This window comes from Epinephelus moara, chromosome 7 (genome assembly GCF_006386435.1).
Source record: "Epinephelus moara isolate mb chromosome 7, YSFRI_EMoa_1.0, whole genome shotgun sequence".
In the NCBI taxonomy this organism is placed as follows: Eukaryota; Metazoa; Chordata; class Actinopteri; order Perciformes; family Serranidae; genus Epinephelus; species Epinephelus moara.
Genome location: NC_065512.1, coordinates 9,137,701 through 9,157,276, shown reverse-complemented (window position 1 = coordinate 9,157,276; position 19,576 = coordinate 9,137,701). Strand labels below are relative to the sequence as shown.

Sequence of the window (19,576 nt, the reverse complement as noted above, 5' to 3'; positions counted from 1 at the left end):
TGTGGGATGTTGCTGAACGTGAGACAAATGTTCTAGTTTCACGATCGGTAGTCACCCTGGTTAGTAGACACCAAAAACAGAGCTAAAAATAGAACGAGTATTGAGCTTCCGTTCACCAGGCGACCTTTATAAGGTGACAATATGTTAATGATGTGTAAGCGTCTTGCGGCACAACAACCCCCCCACTCCACTCAAAATCAATTAATGCAGGTTTAAATAAATCCCCGTCTCTGGCAGAGGGTTATTCAGTGTGACAGCAAGCCTACCTACAAACAGCTGGCTGCTGAGCCGTAAACGGAGGTGTCCGTCAGCTGGCGCCTCCAGGAAGCGGAGGGGGAGCTGGTCGACCTGCAGGGAGGCCTCCTTCACATTGCGCTCTGCCCTCACGTAGTGCCACTGTCTGTCATTAAGAGGGAGGTGGGACTTCACCGACAGGACCGCTGGACCGTTTCCCACATCAAAGGAGAAAGTCACCACTGAGGGAGCTGGGAGGCCAGTGGGGAATCGCACACACACACACACACACCCACACACACACACACACACCCACACACACACACGACAGCCAGGTCAGACTGAATGTGATATTAGGTTTTTTATGTTCCTCTCTATCCTCCTTTCTGATGCAATGCGATACAATGCTGCTGGGAAAACTTGATGACCTGAATAGATTTATGAGGGGGCTCAGCTGACAGCTCGTCAATATTTCACAACGGCTCCGATGCTGCAGTAATACATAAAGGCTGCAAATATCCCGAGAACTCCTCCCTCAGGTTTGTGCAACAAAACACAATGTAATCAACAATTTCAAATCTATTTTATCACCTGTGATAAATAAACTAACACACAGCTGCACGAAAGACTGGAGGTACTGATTAGATATGCTGTTTGGTGAGTACAACATCATGTCTCTAAATTCTTTAACGCACCTTATAAACTACAGTGTATCACTTTATCGGTGCTTGTGTAAACAAGTCAGTGTTTTGCATCAATATATCTGATTTGCAGCATTTCATCTCCTTTTCCCTCCAGTAAGTCTACGAGGTAATCTCCATCCATCTGGTGTGTTCATTAAGGATTTCGGCTTCCCTACATGGGTAGTAAGGAAATGCTTTTAACGCCTCCTGCGACAGCATGACATAGCTGTTGACTGTGTCATTAGGATTACATCACGCTGCGCAGACCTGACAGCCTGCTTCTTGGGGAAATTAAACTGTCAACTACAGTACAGCTAACATTTCCATTTGAGAAACGCAAAAAAAAAAAAAAAAAAAAAACCCTGACAGCTTTGGCGGGTGCTCTTATGTATGGCTATTCTTTTTTTTTTTTTGCCGTTCTGTGTGCATGTCCTTGTCATGTACTTCTCTCTCTCTGCCTCTGAACGTTGACTCACAGCTGAGCTCCACTCTGATGAAATCCTTGAGGCCCAGGTTCTCCAGAAATACTCCTGAAGGAGCGCTAGTCTTGAAGTAGAAGGAGATATCAGAGGCGAGCTCGGCCTGTAAGGTGGGGAAGTAGAGATACGACGACTCCTGGTAGAAAGACGCTGCGTTCCATATAGACTCTGAAAGGAAAGGGAGAGGGAAAAGGAGAGTGGAGGTAGATCAGATTCCTGACTAAAGGAGGATGCACACCAAATAAGGTGCGCCTCATTTGACTTAATTGTCTTGTTTCTCTCACTCGCATCGTTTCCTCACATTTGCATTGACGAAACACAAGTGAGGAGTTAATGATGAAACATGACATCTGATCTGTCACCAGAGTCGGCTTCTGGTGGGAAACAGGAAGCAAACTGCGGTCTCTGGTGTCAGAATTCACACACTTTGTACACCCGACCGTCTGTCTCTGCCTCCCTCAGAGGTTCTGCTGTGGTACTGTAGAACAGCACGGCTCTATTTGATTTACAGTGAAGGAGGGCATGCCTTTATTCGATCGCCCCATTGTCAGGAAACATCACAACTAGATAACACTTTTAAGATTTCTTTTTTATTTGAACCAACATCCAGTGCTGTTGTGTCTTGTGTTTCACACTGTGTGAAGATTTCCACCAGTCGCCAGCTTTTCACTGAGCTGTTTTATTAGAGCACATAAAAAAATGTCCTGAACTTTTGTTAGGAGAGTTCATACCAGGGTTAAATAATGACCTCCAAAAAAATACCATAAAAGTAAATTAGTTTCTCATATAAATAGGACTAAAATATCTGGTAAGCAAGCATTTACAGTGTGTATGCAGCTCTTTATATGTGGAATCTTCTGCAGACCGACAGTCCGACTGCACTCTTTGGTTCCTCTCATATATATTAACATACATTTTTGGGCTTTTCTTTGAAGTAATCTTATCATGTGTGTCATATTGCGTCTTTTTAAAAAATATTTTTCATTTTGTATTTTAGCTCTATGATGTCCGTCTGTCCTGTCTTTGCCAGGACACTCTTGAAAAAGAGACTTTTAATCTCAACAGGTTTTTTTCTGGTCAAAGAAAGGTTTAATTAAAAATAATAATAATAATAATAATAATAATAATAATGAATAAATGTTTTATTAAGGGGATACACCCAGGTGAAAAAGAGTAAAGTTAGACTAATAGATATCACCATGACACTTCCTCAGTTGATTACTTTTATTAAGATAATTACTTTTTAAATGACAATTTTCCTGAAATTTCATGTTTAAATATGCAAATGAGATTTCATCTATTTAAATATGCACTCATTTGTATAAATTCCCACTACAGAAAGTCTCTTTTCATTTTATTGACATGTTTGGATGTCTATTTATATCAGCATCCATTAAAAAAAAACAATTTTTGCCATGTTTTTAGGAACAAAATGTGCTATAAATCAGGCTATGAATGATACATGAACAAACCCCCTCTGTAAAAACCTTAAGAATACAGAGAGGAATAAAACTGAAAAGTTTAGTGTTTGTAAGTGCGACTGGAGTAGAGATCTGTGTGAGAGTGTGAGAAGAAACTCATTTTCAGAAAATGGCCTTCAAGATATGTATTGCAAAATTCCATTCATTTTTAGACTAAAAATAAGAAACAACAGGTGAAGGGGCTAAAGATTTTAAAGGTGTGCTATGCAGGGCTGTCAGTTACTCTTTGTAAACATGTTCGCCAGCGAAAGTTAAAGTAAAGGCCAACCTCAGATTCACTCCTGTTTGGCGTTTCTCTTCGCTGTATTTGTGTTTTTTCAGCACTGTGTCTGGATGCTTACAAACTTGGACCTGGTTGCTACCCTTTTTATAAAGCCCTGACCTTACCTGAGCACTGTGGGGGCACACACCCATAAACACAGAAAATAAAAAGAAAATCAGAAAATACAGGCAGAGGGCAGAGTCTCTGCAGAGAAACACACCACTTACTGATGATAGAAAGGGATGGCTATACATTGTTTTTAGGAAAATCCTGCACAGTATCACTTAAACTCATTCAGCCATTAAGACAATTACTTTTTGTATTACAAATTCCACAACAGAAATATGAACACCCACATGTATTTTGGATTTCTTTTTTCATTAGTCTGAAAGAAGACATGTCAAGGAGACAAGTTCTCTATTTCAAGGTAATAATATTGTGAAGAAACTAAATGCAATTGCCTGAGTAATTTCTACTGTGAGCAAAGTGTCTGAAATGCAGTTATTTGCATCTGCTTTCATATATATATTTTTTAATTTACAGCACATGTTCATACATTCATCACAGCCCAGTTCCAAGAATAAAATGTTGGCATTGTATGTTTCTGCAAACCCAAAACATGTTACAGTTGTAAATTTCATATCATATCAATGTTTCTAAAGTTATGTAGTATGTGAGCAAACTTTGTCATCAGGAGGTGTAGGGGACGGTAGATGGCTGCCACTGTTCGTGACCAACAAACAACAAAACTGAAAGTGTTCTAGCGACCTGTTACTGTGTTTCCTGAGGCTTTTCTGCTAACAAAGGTGGGTGTTTTTAGTGATTTGCTGTCATGTTTTTCTGGGAATACTGCCGTGAAAAGCGGTTGTTTTGTACCAAGCCATTGTTGCATTTCCTGCTGGAATAGTGCCACCAAAAGCGCATTATGTTTTACAGAGACATCACTGCATTTCCTGCCAGGATAGTGCCATGAAACACAGTAATTTTTAACCGAGACACTGCTGCCTTTCCTGACGAAATGTGGCACAAAAAGCGCTCATTTTTTTTTTACAGATTTCAATGCATTTCCTGCTGGAATAGTGGCATGAAAAGCCCATACTTTTTACAGAGACATCGCTGCATTTCTTGCCAGGACAGTGCCAGTGCCAGGAAATGCAGTTGTTTTTAACCAAATCATTGCTTCATATCCTGCTGGAGTTGTGGCACAAAAAGCGGTTGTTTTTTACTGAGACATCACTGTCTTTCCACTACAACAGTGGCACAAAAAGTGACTGCTTTTTACAGACATCACTGCGTTTCTTTCCAGGATAATGCCATAAAACATGGTCATTTTTAACCGAGACACTGCTGCATTTCCTGCTGAAATTGTGGCACAAAAAGTGATTATTTTTCATCGAGACGTTTCTATCTTTCCACTAGGATAGTGGCACAAAAAGCGGTTGTTCTTTACAAAGACATTACTGTGTTTCTGGCTGGAATAGTGGCACAAAAAGCAATTATTTTATAATGAGACATCGCTGTGTTTCCTGCCGGATAGTGCCACAAAATGCAGCTGTTTTTAGCCAACACACTGCTGCATTTCCTGCCTGAATCGTGCAACAAAAAGCGCTCATCTTTTACAGACATCACTGCGTTTCCGCTGGGATAGTGCCACGAAATGCAGTTGTTTTTCACAGAGACATCACCATGTTTCCTGCTGGGATAGTGCCACAAAAACCAGGTATTGTAAGCCAAAACATGACCTTTTCATTATTATAATCATAGTGGGTTTTGTGTCTAAACCTATCCACACGTTAACCAAAGCACTGGTGAAACATAAAGAAATGTAAAGCTTCAAGAAATCTGTTACATAATAACGTACAAATGTTTGAAACATACAATGCCAACATTTGTTCATTAAATAAGAGTGCATTTTATGATAAGAATGTCTAATAATGTGTATAAATTATTCATCAGTAACAAGGACACAAAACAGGTATATTGCCTCTGGAAATATTTCAGATGTCTTGTGCAGAATTTGAGATATATTCACTGTCTTCAGGAAACGTTATCCCCACTTGGCTTCTGATATAAAATCATGGGGGTGTGAACCTTATTTGGCTGCAGATGAGCTATTAAAAATTCCCTGCCCTTTGTCCACAGCTCACTCTGGGACATGAAGCAGTAAATATCAACAACCTCTTTCATGTTCCAGTGCTGCTGTCCAGCTCTGCCCCCTCCTGCGTCTCCCCCACCGTTTGGCACCACATGAGTTTGTAAAGACGGACCTCCTGGCAGGTCCAGCAGGTTTTATGAGGTTACAGTCCACACGGCCAGTTGTCTGACTCGTAACGGAACAGACTGATTTTAACTTTTAATCCATGGATAAACACATGAGGCATCATCTGAGCTCGGGCTGCCTCTGATCAACAGTAAGCCTGGGAATCAAGGCCTCCATCTGCAACCAAATCTGGCACACTCGCTTCAACACTGAGGTGATCACCTACTGTCTCCATAACAACGCAGAGGGCCGATGTGGTAGACGGCCTGCGAGCCCGTTCTGTTGGTGTCTCCAATCACGATCTGGCTCACTGGCAGGTGGTCTTTATAGGAGAGGATCCCTGTGTCATTAGCCCTGTGGCACACACACACACAAAAAAGAATTAAATAAATGGTGCCACACTGCCCTCAGGGTGGATGCCTTTCTGGGGGTCCAGATAAAGGCATCCATTCTTCTGCATTAGCACAGAACGCAGAGTAAACACATTAAAAAGGGAGCAATCTATCACAATGCAGACAACTGCCTCTGGAAATATGCAAACTGAGCTGAATCGAGAGAGGCTTTGCAGTGGATTAACATACGGTAAACAAAGACATTCAGAGCGTCTCACACACAAAACTATAATGCAGCCTTTGTTTTTTCCGTCAGTGCTTAAGAAATATGATTAGATTGATCATGATTGTTATATTATGTACCAGCTGTAATTAATCATTTTGGAGTGAATGCTGGTTAAATAAAACTGGTGACGAAATTCTGACTGAATCTATCTGACTGCTGGAGATAAAACACTGAACAGATTCTCAGAGCTCTGAAAGCCTGATCGATGAATTGACTAATTAATCATCAGCAGACTTTCTGTGGATTATCGCAAGGTAATATATACAACCACAGATACACCACAGAGCCATTAGGAATGATCGTTGATGCTATTAATGATTAGGTTGTTTTTTATCTAGTGGTCGTGTCCTTATTTCTTTATATGTTTGTTAATTCATATTTGGGACCTCATTATTTAGAGGATGTCGTTCCTATTCGTGTGGGTTGGAAATACACTCAGTTTTTTTTTTTATTTTAAAGATATTTTTTGGGGCATTTTCAGCCTTTAATGGATAGGACAGACAAGCGTGAAGGAGAGAGAGAGAGAGGGAGTGACATGCAGCAAAGGGCCACAGGCTGGAGTTGAACCCGGGCCGCTGCGGCAACAGCCTTGCACATGGGGCGCCTGCTCCACCACTAAGCCACCGACGCCCCATACATTCAGTTTTTGCCAGTTTATTAGGCACACAGAGCTATATAAATGCAGTCTAATAAAACAGTCCTGCAGTAAATCTGACCTGCATGAAGGTTGTAATGTTCAGTTTTTGTTTTGTTTTTCTCATAACATTCAGAAAGGTGTTGTTGATACATATAAATATCTGGGCATTTGCTTTGACATGAATTTTAACTCAAACATCACACTGGAACTTTAAAGGAACAGTGTGTAAGATTTAGGAGGATTTAGTAGCGTCTAGGAGTGAGGATCGCAGATTTCAACAAACTGAAACTTCTCCTGGTTAGAGTTTTTTCAGGGTTCATTGTTCAGGAGGATTTTACTGGGGTTGCCAGCGAAACAAAAACAAACAGATCCTGTGATGAAATCCAGTAAAAACACTGATTAAAGCAATTTCTTGTTACAAATCAGTGTTTCCTCTGCGCTGTTTGACACATCGCAGACGTGTGTCTGCTATGCGCGCTCACGTTTCTCCGATAACCTAATATTCGCTCTTCTCTCTCTCGTTGGAATCCAGATGTTCAGGAGGTTTTTACCAGGACTTATCCACAGAGGTCACTTCCTCTCCAAAATAAACAGATCCAGTGATTAGGGATGCACGATATTGGATTTTTTGCTGATATCCAATATGCCAATATATAACAACTCATTTGGCTGATAACCAGTACCGATATTGATATATCCACTTCTTTCTCCACCTAACTTTAGTGATCATCAAGTCTATTCTGTAGTGGAATTAAAATCATTTTATACATGCATACTCTTATCGTGACGGCCCACCAGCAGATGGAGACATGAAATAGAACGTTTTTCAATGTAAAGAAAAAGCATGTTGGCTGATTCTAATATTTCATTTTCAAGCTAATATCTGCCGATACCGATGATGTGCTGATATTGTGCATCCCTACTAGTAATGTAATCCGGTGAAAACACTGAATAAAGCAGTTTTACTTTACAAATCAGTTTTCTTGATGCTGTTTGGCACATCAGAGACAACTTGCTTGCCAAGCGCTTGCAATGTGTGCTCATGTTTTTCCTCTGATAACTTAAGATCCAGATGTTCAGGAGGTTTTCAACCAGAAGTTGATTTATCTGCAGAGGTCTCTTCCTCTCCAAAACAAACGGACCAATGATATAAATCGGCATAAACACTGAATAAAGCTGTTTCACATTAAAAATCTGTGCTTCTCTGATACTGCTTGTCATGAAGGGCCTGCTGACTGCAGTGGCCAATATGACATGAATGGTCTTATCTAGAGCCAGTGTTCAGTTTCTCTGCTCTGGGCTACTGTAGAAACATGGCGATGGAGCATGGGGATCTCTGTAGACGAGGACCTGCTCCCTGTGTAGATAGAAACGGCTCATTCTAAAGTAACGATAACACAACAAGAAAGAAAAGAAAACATACTTATTATATTATATTCCATTTCTGCCAATATATCCCCCTAAATCCCACACAGTGGACCTTTAATTAAGAAACTCAACCTCACATTGGGTTTCTTTCACAGACTACATTTCTGTTTCTCTCCATTTCAGGCCTTTTCTTGTCTCAGTTACAGTACGATGATTCCATTTACAAATCTGCTTGTCCCACCACTACGGCCAAACTTGACCCACTTCATCATGTTGCTTTAAAATATATTTTAAACTCAGGTGACAAGACTCATCACTGCACAGTGTACAGTCTGTCTTATGGTCTTCACTTTCTATGTGCAGCATGCAGCAGTAGTATATTTCAATGTACAAGGCCATTCTACCCATGTACCTTTGCTCTAAGTTTGTATTTGTACAATATACCTACAGTCTTAGATCCAATAGTTTGCAAAGTCTGCACTCAAAGGTGCCACCTGTGTGGATTGAGGCTGGAAGAAGCAGTCTGTTTTATTACAGCCTTTGGTGTTGGAATGACCTGCAGGCGAGACTCAATCTAGACTCCCTTATCTCTCTAACCAGTCTGAAAGTTACCAGAAGTCCTTAACACAAACTGTTCTTGCTGCAAGACATAACAAAATGAGGTCTTTTTGACTGGACTGTCTGTACTGTACATTATCTCTGTAAATACATCTTCTTCTTCGGATGCATGGTTTTCACTCTGCACCATTTATGATGCCTTGTTTTGTGTTTTATTGTATGTATGTAGGTGCATGTGTTTGGTGAGGTGTTGATTAATCTGGGATCCCTGTGGAAATGGTGGAATGTAACTAAGTATATTTACTCAAGTGCTGTACTTAAGGACAAATTTGAGGTACTTGTACTTTACTTGAGTATTCCCCTTTTATGCTGCTTTATACTTGTACTACACGACATCTTAGGGGTAAATATTGTACTTTTACTGCACTACATTTGTCTGACAGCTAAAGTTACTTTTTAGATTACAATTTTTATACTTTCATGCTCCAGTGAAAACAAACAAACACACAAAGAATTAAGGATGAAGTGTTTCTTTATAGATTGGGAACATTCTCCTACTTCCTAAGCTAAATAAACTCTTGGAGGAGCTGGAACATGCCTCCTAGCAAAGCTGAAAACAAGCTGTTTTTCTGACTTTTGAGAGATATGTAATACTCACAGGACAGCCAGGCTACAAATGCTTCAATCATATGATGATGATTTTATAGAATATGATGCATTGCTGTATGTTTAACTACCCCAGAGTATATAAAGGAATTAAATTTTGCACAACCTTAAATATCTGCAGCAATAAAATGCAACAAACACATTAAAGCAGCAGTAATATTAATCAGATAGAACAGTAAAACACTAACAGGGGACAGTTTACGGCACAATATACTGCAATTATAGACAAAATATTTATACACACCTCTCAATATTAAAAAATATATGCAATATAACAAAGGAAAATGTTCTCCCTGGACTATAAATGCGTGCTTGTGTGTGTCTGTGCTGTGTACCATGTGTCTGTGTCGGCGTCACAGTTGCAGAAGTAGTTCATGTCCACGCAGTTCTCCTCCAGGCTGCAGGAGCACTGCTGCACTCCAGGCAGGAAGCCTCCCCAGTAGCTCCGCTTCTCTCCTTCCCAGTCCAGCCACCAGGTTAGCGGACTGCCGTCTGCAACAACACACCAGTCAGACAGTCAGTGACCACTGCAGCAGCCTGATACCAGAGCTCGAGCTCAAGTAGGTCAAGGTCATGGGTTATATTTGGAGGATTGCATTGTTTTTCTTCACAGCTTTATCTTAAAGTACTATAAATACACTGAAGGTGGAAATGCACTGGAAAAAAAAAAGATTAATAAAAACACCAAACAGAAATGAAAGATTTAAAGATAAGCAGGCGACTGAAATCCTGTTCCTTCAGAGACCGCTGTGCCGAGAGGCTTATATAATACGAGACATTATAATGAGAATAAAATCAAGCAAATAAGACTGGGAGTGAAGGTGAGAAACAAAAGCTCACAACATAAAGAAAAAGACAACATGTTTTCATCCCAAGTTGTCAGATAGTGTGATGTTGAACCCTTTGGTGTCTCTGAGACACACCCTTTAGTGTCTGTATGTGAAGCACAGCTGTTTCTTGGGAGAAATTCATTAAAATCGGTGGTTAATATTGTCAAACGGCCTCGGTTCGTTTCAGGCAACAGTAAGTTTAAGAAAAAACATGTTTTGTTTTAAAATGAGTTGATAACGTGACTTAAATGTGGAACATGAGCGACGCAAGTACGTGACAGATGGACAGAAGTTATATAATGTTAAGTTACAACTGCACTGCCTTTTGGTTTTACGTGGGACACAAATAGCGGTTTCCTGCATGTAGCTGTGGCTGCAGACACATTATGGTGAGGGTTAAGGAAAGATGTCTGGGTGTGTCGTGTACTGAAGTCAATAGTCTGTAAGACTGCATTGAGACCCTCTCTTGGGTGAAAGTCCGTGTTTGTTTGACCCATCCACCTAAGGACGGATCCACCCTAGACAGACTTTCTTGCCTTTTATACTACGCCAGTTGTTCTGACTGTCAAATTGTGGAGGTAGGTGTGGTCCGTAGTCTGCTGCAGGGGTGAGGTGTAGGGGTGATTGACACAGCTGCTGCTGGTTTGTTCTGATTACATCTCTCCATTGTCATGCAGTAGTGTGCTGGCCCTCGGAGTACTGGGGCCCAGACCAACACTGCCTGAGTTTTTGGTTGAAAGCTGAATGGACAGGGAGACATGTGCTGGAGGAGCCCTGCAGCCATAGGCACATGTCTCATGGCTCATTCAGCTTTGAAACAAAAACTCAGGCAGTGTAAAAAGGAGTGATGTAATCGAACAAACCAGCAGCAGCTGTGTCAATCAGCTCACCTGGTGCTACTCTCATGAACCACCCCCCACCACACACACATCTTTCTCCTGCAGCTGACTACTAACCACACCCACCTCTACACAAATATTACCAGATGGGATTACATAGGAGTTAGAAGAAAGCCTGGCGTGTCTTCGGTGTTGGTATCACACTCTGAGGGACATGACAAAGTGTCAGCATTTGACAACCTTGGCACGAGACTGGGCTTGATATGACAGGTTTTTCATAATTAGAGCATTTGGGCCAGAAGTCAACAGATCAAGTGTTCAAGAACTGGAGTAACTGGGGTAAAATGAATTTGTGTATTTATTTGCACTTAAAAAATAGAGCAGGAGTCTTCAATGTGTTTCAGAACAAGGACCCCGAGCTGAAAGAGCGACAAAGCAGGGACCCCATACTACACATATTGTATGAGATTAAGTTTCATATCCCTAGGCCTACAATAACATGTCGAGCGACCTTAAGTGCCATGTACAAACAATACGCTTACATGGTAAATATAATGATAAGCTATTAAAGTCATAATTATAGAATAATTCACATATTTACACACCATTTTTTAATGCTAAACATACATTTGTAAGGCACAGTGATTTAGCGTCAATTAGCTAGCACACATGAGTGCAGGAGGATTAAATGGGACTTATACTTGTGCGTCAGCTCTATTCAGAGCCGACACAGTTGTGAGCATTTACACTTGTGCAGTGGTGTGTCTGTGTCACTCTGCAGTTACACCTCCAAAACACTAGTTGGCAGCAAGGTTTCTGTGAAGTGCTGTTAAGTTTAGCAGATTCAAAACACACATTAAACACACATTAAACATGTAGATAGAGACAATTTCAAACGCAAGTACACAAATCAGCTTCACTATAACTCGCAGCATTCACAGACAAACACTTGTCTTTATCTGGACACACTTTCCCCACAGATACAACATGCTAACGTTATTAGCACAAGCCTATGGCATTTTACCTTGTATAAATTAGCCCTGCGGCTAGCCAACTTTTCAGGGACAACAGCAACATTTAACAAAAGCAACGTTACAAAATTCGGCTCCATTACAACTCACAAGGTTCACTGACAAAACAGCTGTCCTATACTAAACATGTTTTCCAAACAAATACAACATGCTAACGTTATCAGCACAAGCCTATGGCATTTTACATTGTATAAATTAGCCCAGCAGCTAGCAGAGATTTCCTCTGCTCATATGAAGCCAGGATAAATCACACACAAGACTTAAAATGCTGTTTTTGTGGAGGCTTTATTGTCTTCACAATTTATTGTTTCTTATCTGTGAAATTAAAGTAAATAAAAGCTTTGTTTCCACTGAGGGAAATGGTTTCAGCTTACAGAAATAGACAGGAGGTCTGCGTCACTGTGACATGTAGTTACATATCTGGGGAGGTGCACGTCCGGCTACAGCGTATAGTATAGTATAAAGTATAAATCTGGCATTAGCCCTTCATCAGTGTTGTGTACTATAAATCAAATGGGTTGTTTTTTATGAATAGGCTGATTTATTTATGCTAATGATATTTTGGACTCATGTTAATGTGTATTTTGAGACATAGTTATTTTTTGAAATCATCAAACAATAATTTGGCGACCCTCCCGCTGCAGTAACTCTGATGACCCCCTGTTGAAGACCCATGAGACAGTATTATACAAGATATGATATAAACACGAAGGCACACAAACATGTAAACATGTTTACACACTGTATTCATACTTGAAGTGACACACACACACACAATCTCATGTCACATGCAACACATACACACACACGTATGTACAAAGTCGGTTTCATCCATGTTGTTATTTTCATCCTGATTGCTTTATCAACTCGGCTGTTTATAACCCAGATTTAAAAGCAAACCAAATTAGCTTCGGCTCTGATGCATAGCTTATTTGTATGTGGCGGTGTTTATCTGTATGGTCCCTGTTAAATAAAGAAACAAACAAACAAATAAATAAATAAATACCACGTGCTTGCAGGCTGGAGGCTTATACAGAGACTTCTCCACAAACAGAGATAAACACATGACATTAAATATTTTTGCAATTTAACCAAATTGCTTATTTTCTCTGTTGCATAAATGTATTTGTTTTGGTCGTCTGCTGACACGTTGTCTGTGTGTCAACGAGGCGAAGCCATACATTATAGGCATAATTCATTACCTCCACTCTGAGGTTAAGTGGTCCAGCTTCAATCATCTGTCACACAACGTGACCCTGCATCGGAGATGAGGCCAGCGAGGAAGGAAAAGCCCATTAAGCCACGCGTCACCATACATAATCAAGTGTCACATGCTACAATGCTTTCGTCCTCCCCAGCATACATTATAGTTTATATGTATGGATACACATGTCATATTAGGCTGATGGAGCAATGAATGTCCCATCTGCATTAATTCACCCTCCATGTGAAACCCTGCTCCCGTGTAGATAACAACGGAAATCTTCTCCAAACAGGATCTGATGATGACTAACAGTCTGATGCCACAGTCTGACAGAAGTTAAATGTAAGCACTGGTGAAACACAGGCAGGACAGAAAATGATGTGGGCCAGAACAACACTGGCCGGAGAGCCAACATTTGCATTACAAAGGTTGCAAATAATACACTGTTTATTGTCTTTCCCCTACAGTAAATCCCTGTCGCTGCACTCACTGCATCCCCTCTCCTCCTGTTCTTCTGCTTGTTTTAAAACACGGCTCAGACACTGAACAGGTACACAAATAAGAAAAGACAACAATCGATACTTCCTGAAGGAGAGGTGAGGCTCACTCTCTGCCTTAAATTGGCTTGATATTGACAGGACTTGTTAACAGAGAGCAGAGCAAATTCTCTCCTTTACTGGAGATTAAAGTTGGAGTGTGGACTTTTTGTCTCCCCCCTCTGGCAGTGAGAGTAATTACACAAACACTGGTGACGTGCTTTTGACTTGTGCCTGAGGGTGAGCTCGCCTCATCTCTCAGCCCCCAGGAGCGCTCTTTTCAAGTCTTTTTTTGACGTTTATTCTTCCTCTGAACGCCAAGTTTTTTTTTTTATCTCTAGTGTCCACTCCAGAAACTTCTTGTGGACTCCTCTTAGGATTTTCAGCCTTACGCTGTGTTCACATTACGAGGGACACAGCAACAGGCTACAAGTCATTTTCAACAGAAGCTTCATGAAGCTACAAACTGATGCCAGGTTCACACTGGATGTAGAAGCGCTGCTCCATGGAGCGCTGCCAGTTTGCTTTCGGTGCCCATGTTAACTGATGGAGCTGTTCACACTCGACACGGTGCGACGCCGAACACTCTGGCCGGCTCGCAGTCTGCAGCGATAGTTATGGCATCTGGTCCATTTATTTACGCAAGCGGCGAGCGAATCTGGCAAGAAAATACACTGATAATGTCTTTTAAAAAATATAAAGAATAGATAACATATGATATAAATGATATGATTAATGATAATAAAACCCGGCATGACGCCCAACACGTGTCACTGCGGATGGGCATGACGCACTACCAATCAAAATTTATCTGGCCCCATCTTTTTTCAGCGCTCTAAAGATGCAGTGAGGCATTAACCAATCATATGTTTTTGTTCCTAGCTGTTGTACTGTGTTATTTACCTAATTAGCTGTCACTATGTTAGCTCTTTGTGCATTGCGGGGCACACAGGGATGCAATGGGGCAGCAAAATGTGATGTTAAAATGGGGCTCAGACATCGATCGAAAGCAGTGATATATTTTTGACTAAACAAATTTAGTTGATGTTCAGTCAAGGTGCTTTGTGGCAGGTAGCAGACACACACAAGCCTGTGATGATGCAACAACATTAACGAGCATTTGAGCAACACTTCAACAGCGACTCTGCGATAATGTAGCTGTTCATGCTGTTGCGTTGTTGCTCATAGTGTGAACACAGCAATAGCTTCCACCATACTCACAGCTACTGCTCCATCACTGTTGTCTCTCTTTCCTTCCTGCCCCCTTCAGCTCTGGCTGGCTGATATAAAACGCACCACTACCAGTGTGCCAGCGCAGTTAAGTTGCCACAGACACAACACACCTTGAAATACAAAGAGCTCTCTCTGACATTGACAGGCTTAGGCTGAGTGTCCAAATATCATGTTTTTTTCTGAGTGCCATCTTTTTAAAAAATTGCTCCCAATAAGGAGAGAGCCCACAGAGAAGGTGCTGTTCTTTTTCAGAGCACTCTGGCTTCTTTGTGTGGCCACTTCGAGCACCTCGAGTTGAAAATATCTGAACTGAGAGATGCTGGTGTTGTCACTGTCACCATGAATAATGCCACCTTGTTTATAGCTGTGCTGTCAACCCTTGGTTAACGTAGCATTACGGTAGCTGCAGTGTGTAGGATTTTGTGGGGATATATGGGAAGAATGGAATATAATATTCATAACTACATTTTCTTTGGTGTATAATCACCTGAAAATAAGAATCACTGTGTTTTTGTTACCTTAGAATGAGCCGTTTATTTCTACATACACAGTGGGTCCTCTATCACAGAGTTTGCCATGTTTCTACAGTAGCCCAGAACGAACAAACCAAACCATGGCTCCAGATAGGGTTTCTTGTGTCGGCCACGGTAGTTCTTTAACGTACTTGGCTCTCGGGAGAATTTTCAGTTGGTTGCAATCTGCAATCTCACCACTAGATGACACTAAACCCTTCACACTAGACCTTTAATGTCAACATATGGTTGTTGTAGAAACAAAGCCCATGTGCAGAGCTTAGCACTGGGATGAAGTGCTCCCCAGTGTCCTGCCAGCACATTTCTGCTGGAGAAAAACACTATATGCCACACAGCCTTAATCAGCGTTGTGTGAACTCGTCTGGAAAGGGCTTGAATGTAACAGATGTTCATTTATTTGTAAAAATCCTGCATTTCAGCTTTAATGAAAATCTAAATTTGTGCAACCACTTCCTAAAGCCCCTGCAAACAGCCCCTAGAGTCTGCAATGTTCATTACACCCATGATACAAAAGAGCTGAGAACAAATAGCAAGTCTGGTGCTGGAGGAATCCTCAGACAGGCTAACACCGAAATGGTATTGAAATTCTGGTTTTAAAAACCATCAGAACAAGAACTAGTTAAAATGAAATTGGTAATACATCGATCTCAAAATAACTAGGAGCGAATTTAGAGCGCTACAATTGCTTGCTTTAATTAAACAAAAATACAAGACACACATCAACAGCTGCTGGTCAGACAGACCACATCTCCAGCAAGATAAACTGAAAACAGAAAAACTGTATCACATACTGGACAATGTAAGATTTGGCTCTCTCATTCTGTTGGTGCCTGCTGAATAAATAAACCACAACCGACACCAAGAAGAGAAGTCATAAAATTGCTGTTGTGAATGTTTGTTGCTTCACTCTCACGTTAAAAGCCTCACATTTACCTCGAAACAAATTTAATTCACCACGGGTTTTAAAAAGGGGAGGAAAAAATTAACAATGCAAATCAGACCACGGCTGAACACCACTACAAGGACATCAAATCACTGAACATCAATGTTTAAGCGAACAGTAGAGACTGACAGAGAGATGGCAAAGGGGACATGTAATACAGCTAATCCCCAAACCTTCCAGAACAAATGCCAGCATCAATAAACCCAGTAGGCTGCTTCAAACAGCTGCTGCTGTTGTTTTTTCTCTGTAAATTAGCACGATAAGTGCAATTTTGTCTAATAATTAATTTGAATATGCTGTGAAGTATGTTTGATATCAAAAGAGAAATTGTTTGTGTCGACACGCTCGGCAAAGTGAAGAGAAAGGAGACATTTGACCTTCTTCCACAGGAGATTTTTGTGCTCCAACAACAAAGGCAACCATCAAAAAAATATCAGATTGTTTCTGAAAGTGTTCATGCAGCTATAAAATAGGCTGTTTCCTGTCTCTCTTTGATGTCTGCCGTGATAATGAACTTGTTTGTTTGCACATGCATGGTGCCCGGGGAATGGATGGGACTTCATGAATGTTTCATGATTTAAGAGCAAATGTTTGGGACACCATAGGTGCCAAAGCAGTTCGAGATGAATGCACACAAAAAGATTGGAGACCGCCTCTCTGGTTAGTGTGAAAATATAACAAGAAGAGCGAGAGCAGAAGGCAGGGTGTTGAAGGCGCAGCAGCTCCCAATGTGACAAAGCACAGACAGCCTGACTTTCAATTCACAATGTAACAACAAACATTTCCCTGATGCTGCGAAGTACACAACAGTCAAGACTTACTACTTCCACATTAAGGCCATCATCAGATTGACTTCAGCCTTAAAAAAGCAGCCCATTTATTCATTCAAACAGGGCCTGTCTGCCAGCGCAGTGGGGGTGCCAATGCAGAGGGCTCTGGCAGACAAATGAAGGGTTGGCCTGCAAAAAACTTTTGACAAAACACAGTGCGACATCATCTGGCAAGGCGCTGCACTGGCCAATGAAATACAAGCACTAAGTAGCAACCTCTGGGGCTGAAAAATTAAGCTTTTGTGCCAAACACTGCAGGTCCTCTAATGGCTACTTCAGCCCAACTCCAAAACTGAGTCAGTCCCCATATACCCTCATGTTAAAATGCCCAACTTTACAGCAGAAAAAAACATGTTTAGAGCCTGATACAAAACTTGTTTTGGTCTTTGTAGGTAATGTCAACATTCAAGAGGGGGGTGAATCTTTATCTAACTCACCTGTTTAAATGTTATTAAGGCTTGAAGTTGTGTATAAATAGGGCGTGGACACTTTGAGTGAAAGGGTGAGTGACGTTCGACTTCAAAGCTGTTTCCACCAAACACTTTTGGTATGGTACCTTTGGAACCAAGAGACAAACTTCTCTACGACTCCAGCTGCTGCAAGAGGCAGCAAAACATCCTTTCATTTTATAAAATTCTCCACAGTATGAACAGTGGTTACATGAGCCTCAAAACCAGCCACAACTCAGCCCTGAGCAGAGTGACCGTCCTCTACTGACCAATCAGACTGCAGTGTTCACAGCTCCACCTTTTAGTACCAGATCTGTGTGCTAGGTACCCCAACAGAGGGGGGACCAAACATGGGGATGGTATGGAACAATTCCATTTGTACCATAGCTGTAGCTGTCGCCTTTGCAGTGTGTTTTTAGTTCATGAGTGTTAACTGTAACGTTTTGGTCATCTATGAAAGTGTTACTAAAAAAACCTCTTAGTAGTCGGTTGTTCAGTTTTTCTGTTAAGCACATCATGTCTTAATGATTTTAAGCCTGTCTTTTTGCTCATCAAAATTAGCATTAGCATAATGACAATTAGCAATAGCTATAAATGCACTGTGCAAACCAAGCTAACAGCAACTGTTAAGGTTAGCTCCACCCATTTCTCCAAACATGGTTCAGAAAATCCATGATGGCATCAGCCAAAATGACTTGAGGCTTCAAAATGGGAGTACACAAACCGATGGGTGACATCACAGCAGCTACGTCCATTATTGTATACAGTCTATGTCAAGTACACATTCATGGTAGAACATCTTGTAACATGAACATCACATTTTAACTGAAGAGATCCTTCCTCATAGTATTATAAACCAATGTGGAGCATTCTGGCATCTGAAAAGCCTCCAAGTGCATTAATCTGTTACTCAAACTAGACTTCCTGGATCATATTTCATGTCTCACTGGTATCTCCAGCAACACGCCTCTTACTAATGCAGACCCTTGCATTTTTCAAATGCAGGGCTGTTTTCAGTCTGAGCCCCCACTAAGCTGGCTGCATCTGTAGATCTAAATCTGTCTCCAAAACCAAAAGGACAACAGCAAAATCTCTTTTCCCCTCTATAATACAATAGTGTGCACCACAGCCAACATGTGGTCAAAGGTAGGACCGACAGCCCAGTTACTCGGCTGAGTCTCAGCTGTTTTAAGTGAAATAAAAAACACATTTTCAATTCCAGATCTAATCCTGTGTCCCTGTTTCAATTGTTCCGTTATATCTCGTAAATCTCCTTTACAAGATTGTCCTGGCCAAGACAGGCAGCAGCACATTTAAACAGAGCTGCAGATATACAACATATAACAGATAAAGACAATAAAAAAATCGAGGCACACCAAGAAATCAGGTCAACATATTGGATCACATAGAGGCAAATATTGAGTGAAAGCACCTAAAACCTGATGCACTTTCTTTCAATTCCTTCAATCTATTTCTGAAAACACCTAAAGAGACCAGCTCCCCGAGACCCAAATCAGTCTGCAGCAGATTCAAGGCTGCAGGGGCAGCAAACGGTAAAGTCTTTTTTCCCATTTCAAGACAGACTTTGGGGACAGAGAGTAAGTCTTACAAATATGTCACAGAGGCAGCTTCCAGCATTTCTCAGATGGATAAATTCACATAGATAAGAAGAAAGCAACATGTCTGTGATTAAGTCTACAGATGGACAATGCAGACCAGCCAACCCTAGCAGACAGGCAGCGGTGGTGAGTGAGGGCCTTAAGATTTGCTCTGAACCTCAATGCTCGATGGAATACACTATCAAAGAAGATGCGCATATACATATATATATACAGTGGTGTGAAAAAGTGTTTGCCCCCTTCCTGATTTCTTACTTTTTTGCATGTTTTCCGCACTTAAATG

The 19,576-nt window shown here is 41.1% G+C and overlaps 1 protein-coding gene across 1 annotated transcript in view; it reads right to left on the bottom strand.

The window, feature by feature from the left end:
• The window catches only part of LOC126392901 (contactin-associated protein-like 5), a 179,777-nt gene that overhangs the window by 40,983 nt on the left and 119,218 nt on the right, over positions 1-19,576 (bottom strand). Inside the window, exons 14-17 of the mRNA XM_050048626.1 lie at positions 9,582-9,738; positions 5,626-5,753; positions 1,394-1,564; positions 267-485 (exon numbers count right to left, since the gene is read on the bottom strand). Coding sequence (XP_049904583.1) covers positions 267-485; positions 1,394-1,564; positions 5,626-5,753; positions 9,582-9,738 — 675 coding nt within the window. The remainder of the gene's footprint in view (positions 1-266; positions 486-1,393; positions 1,565-5,625; positions 5,754-9,581; positions 9,739-19,576) is intronic.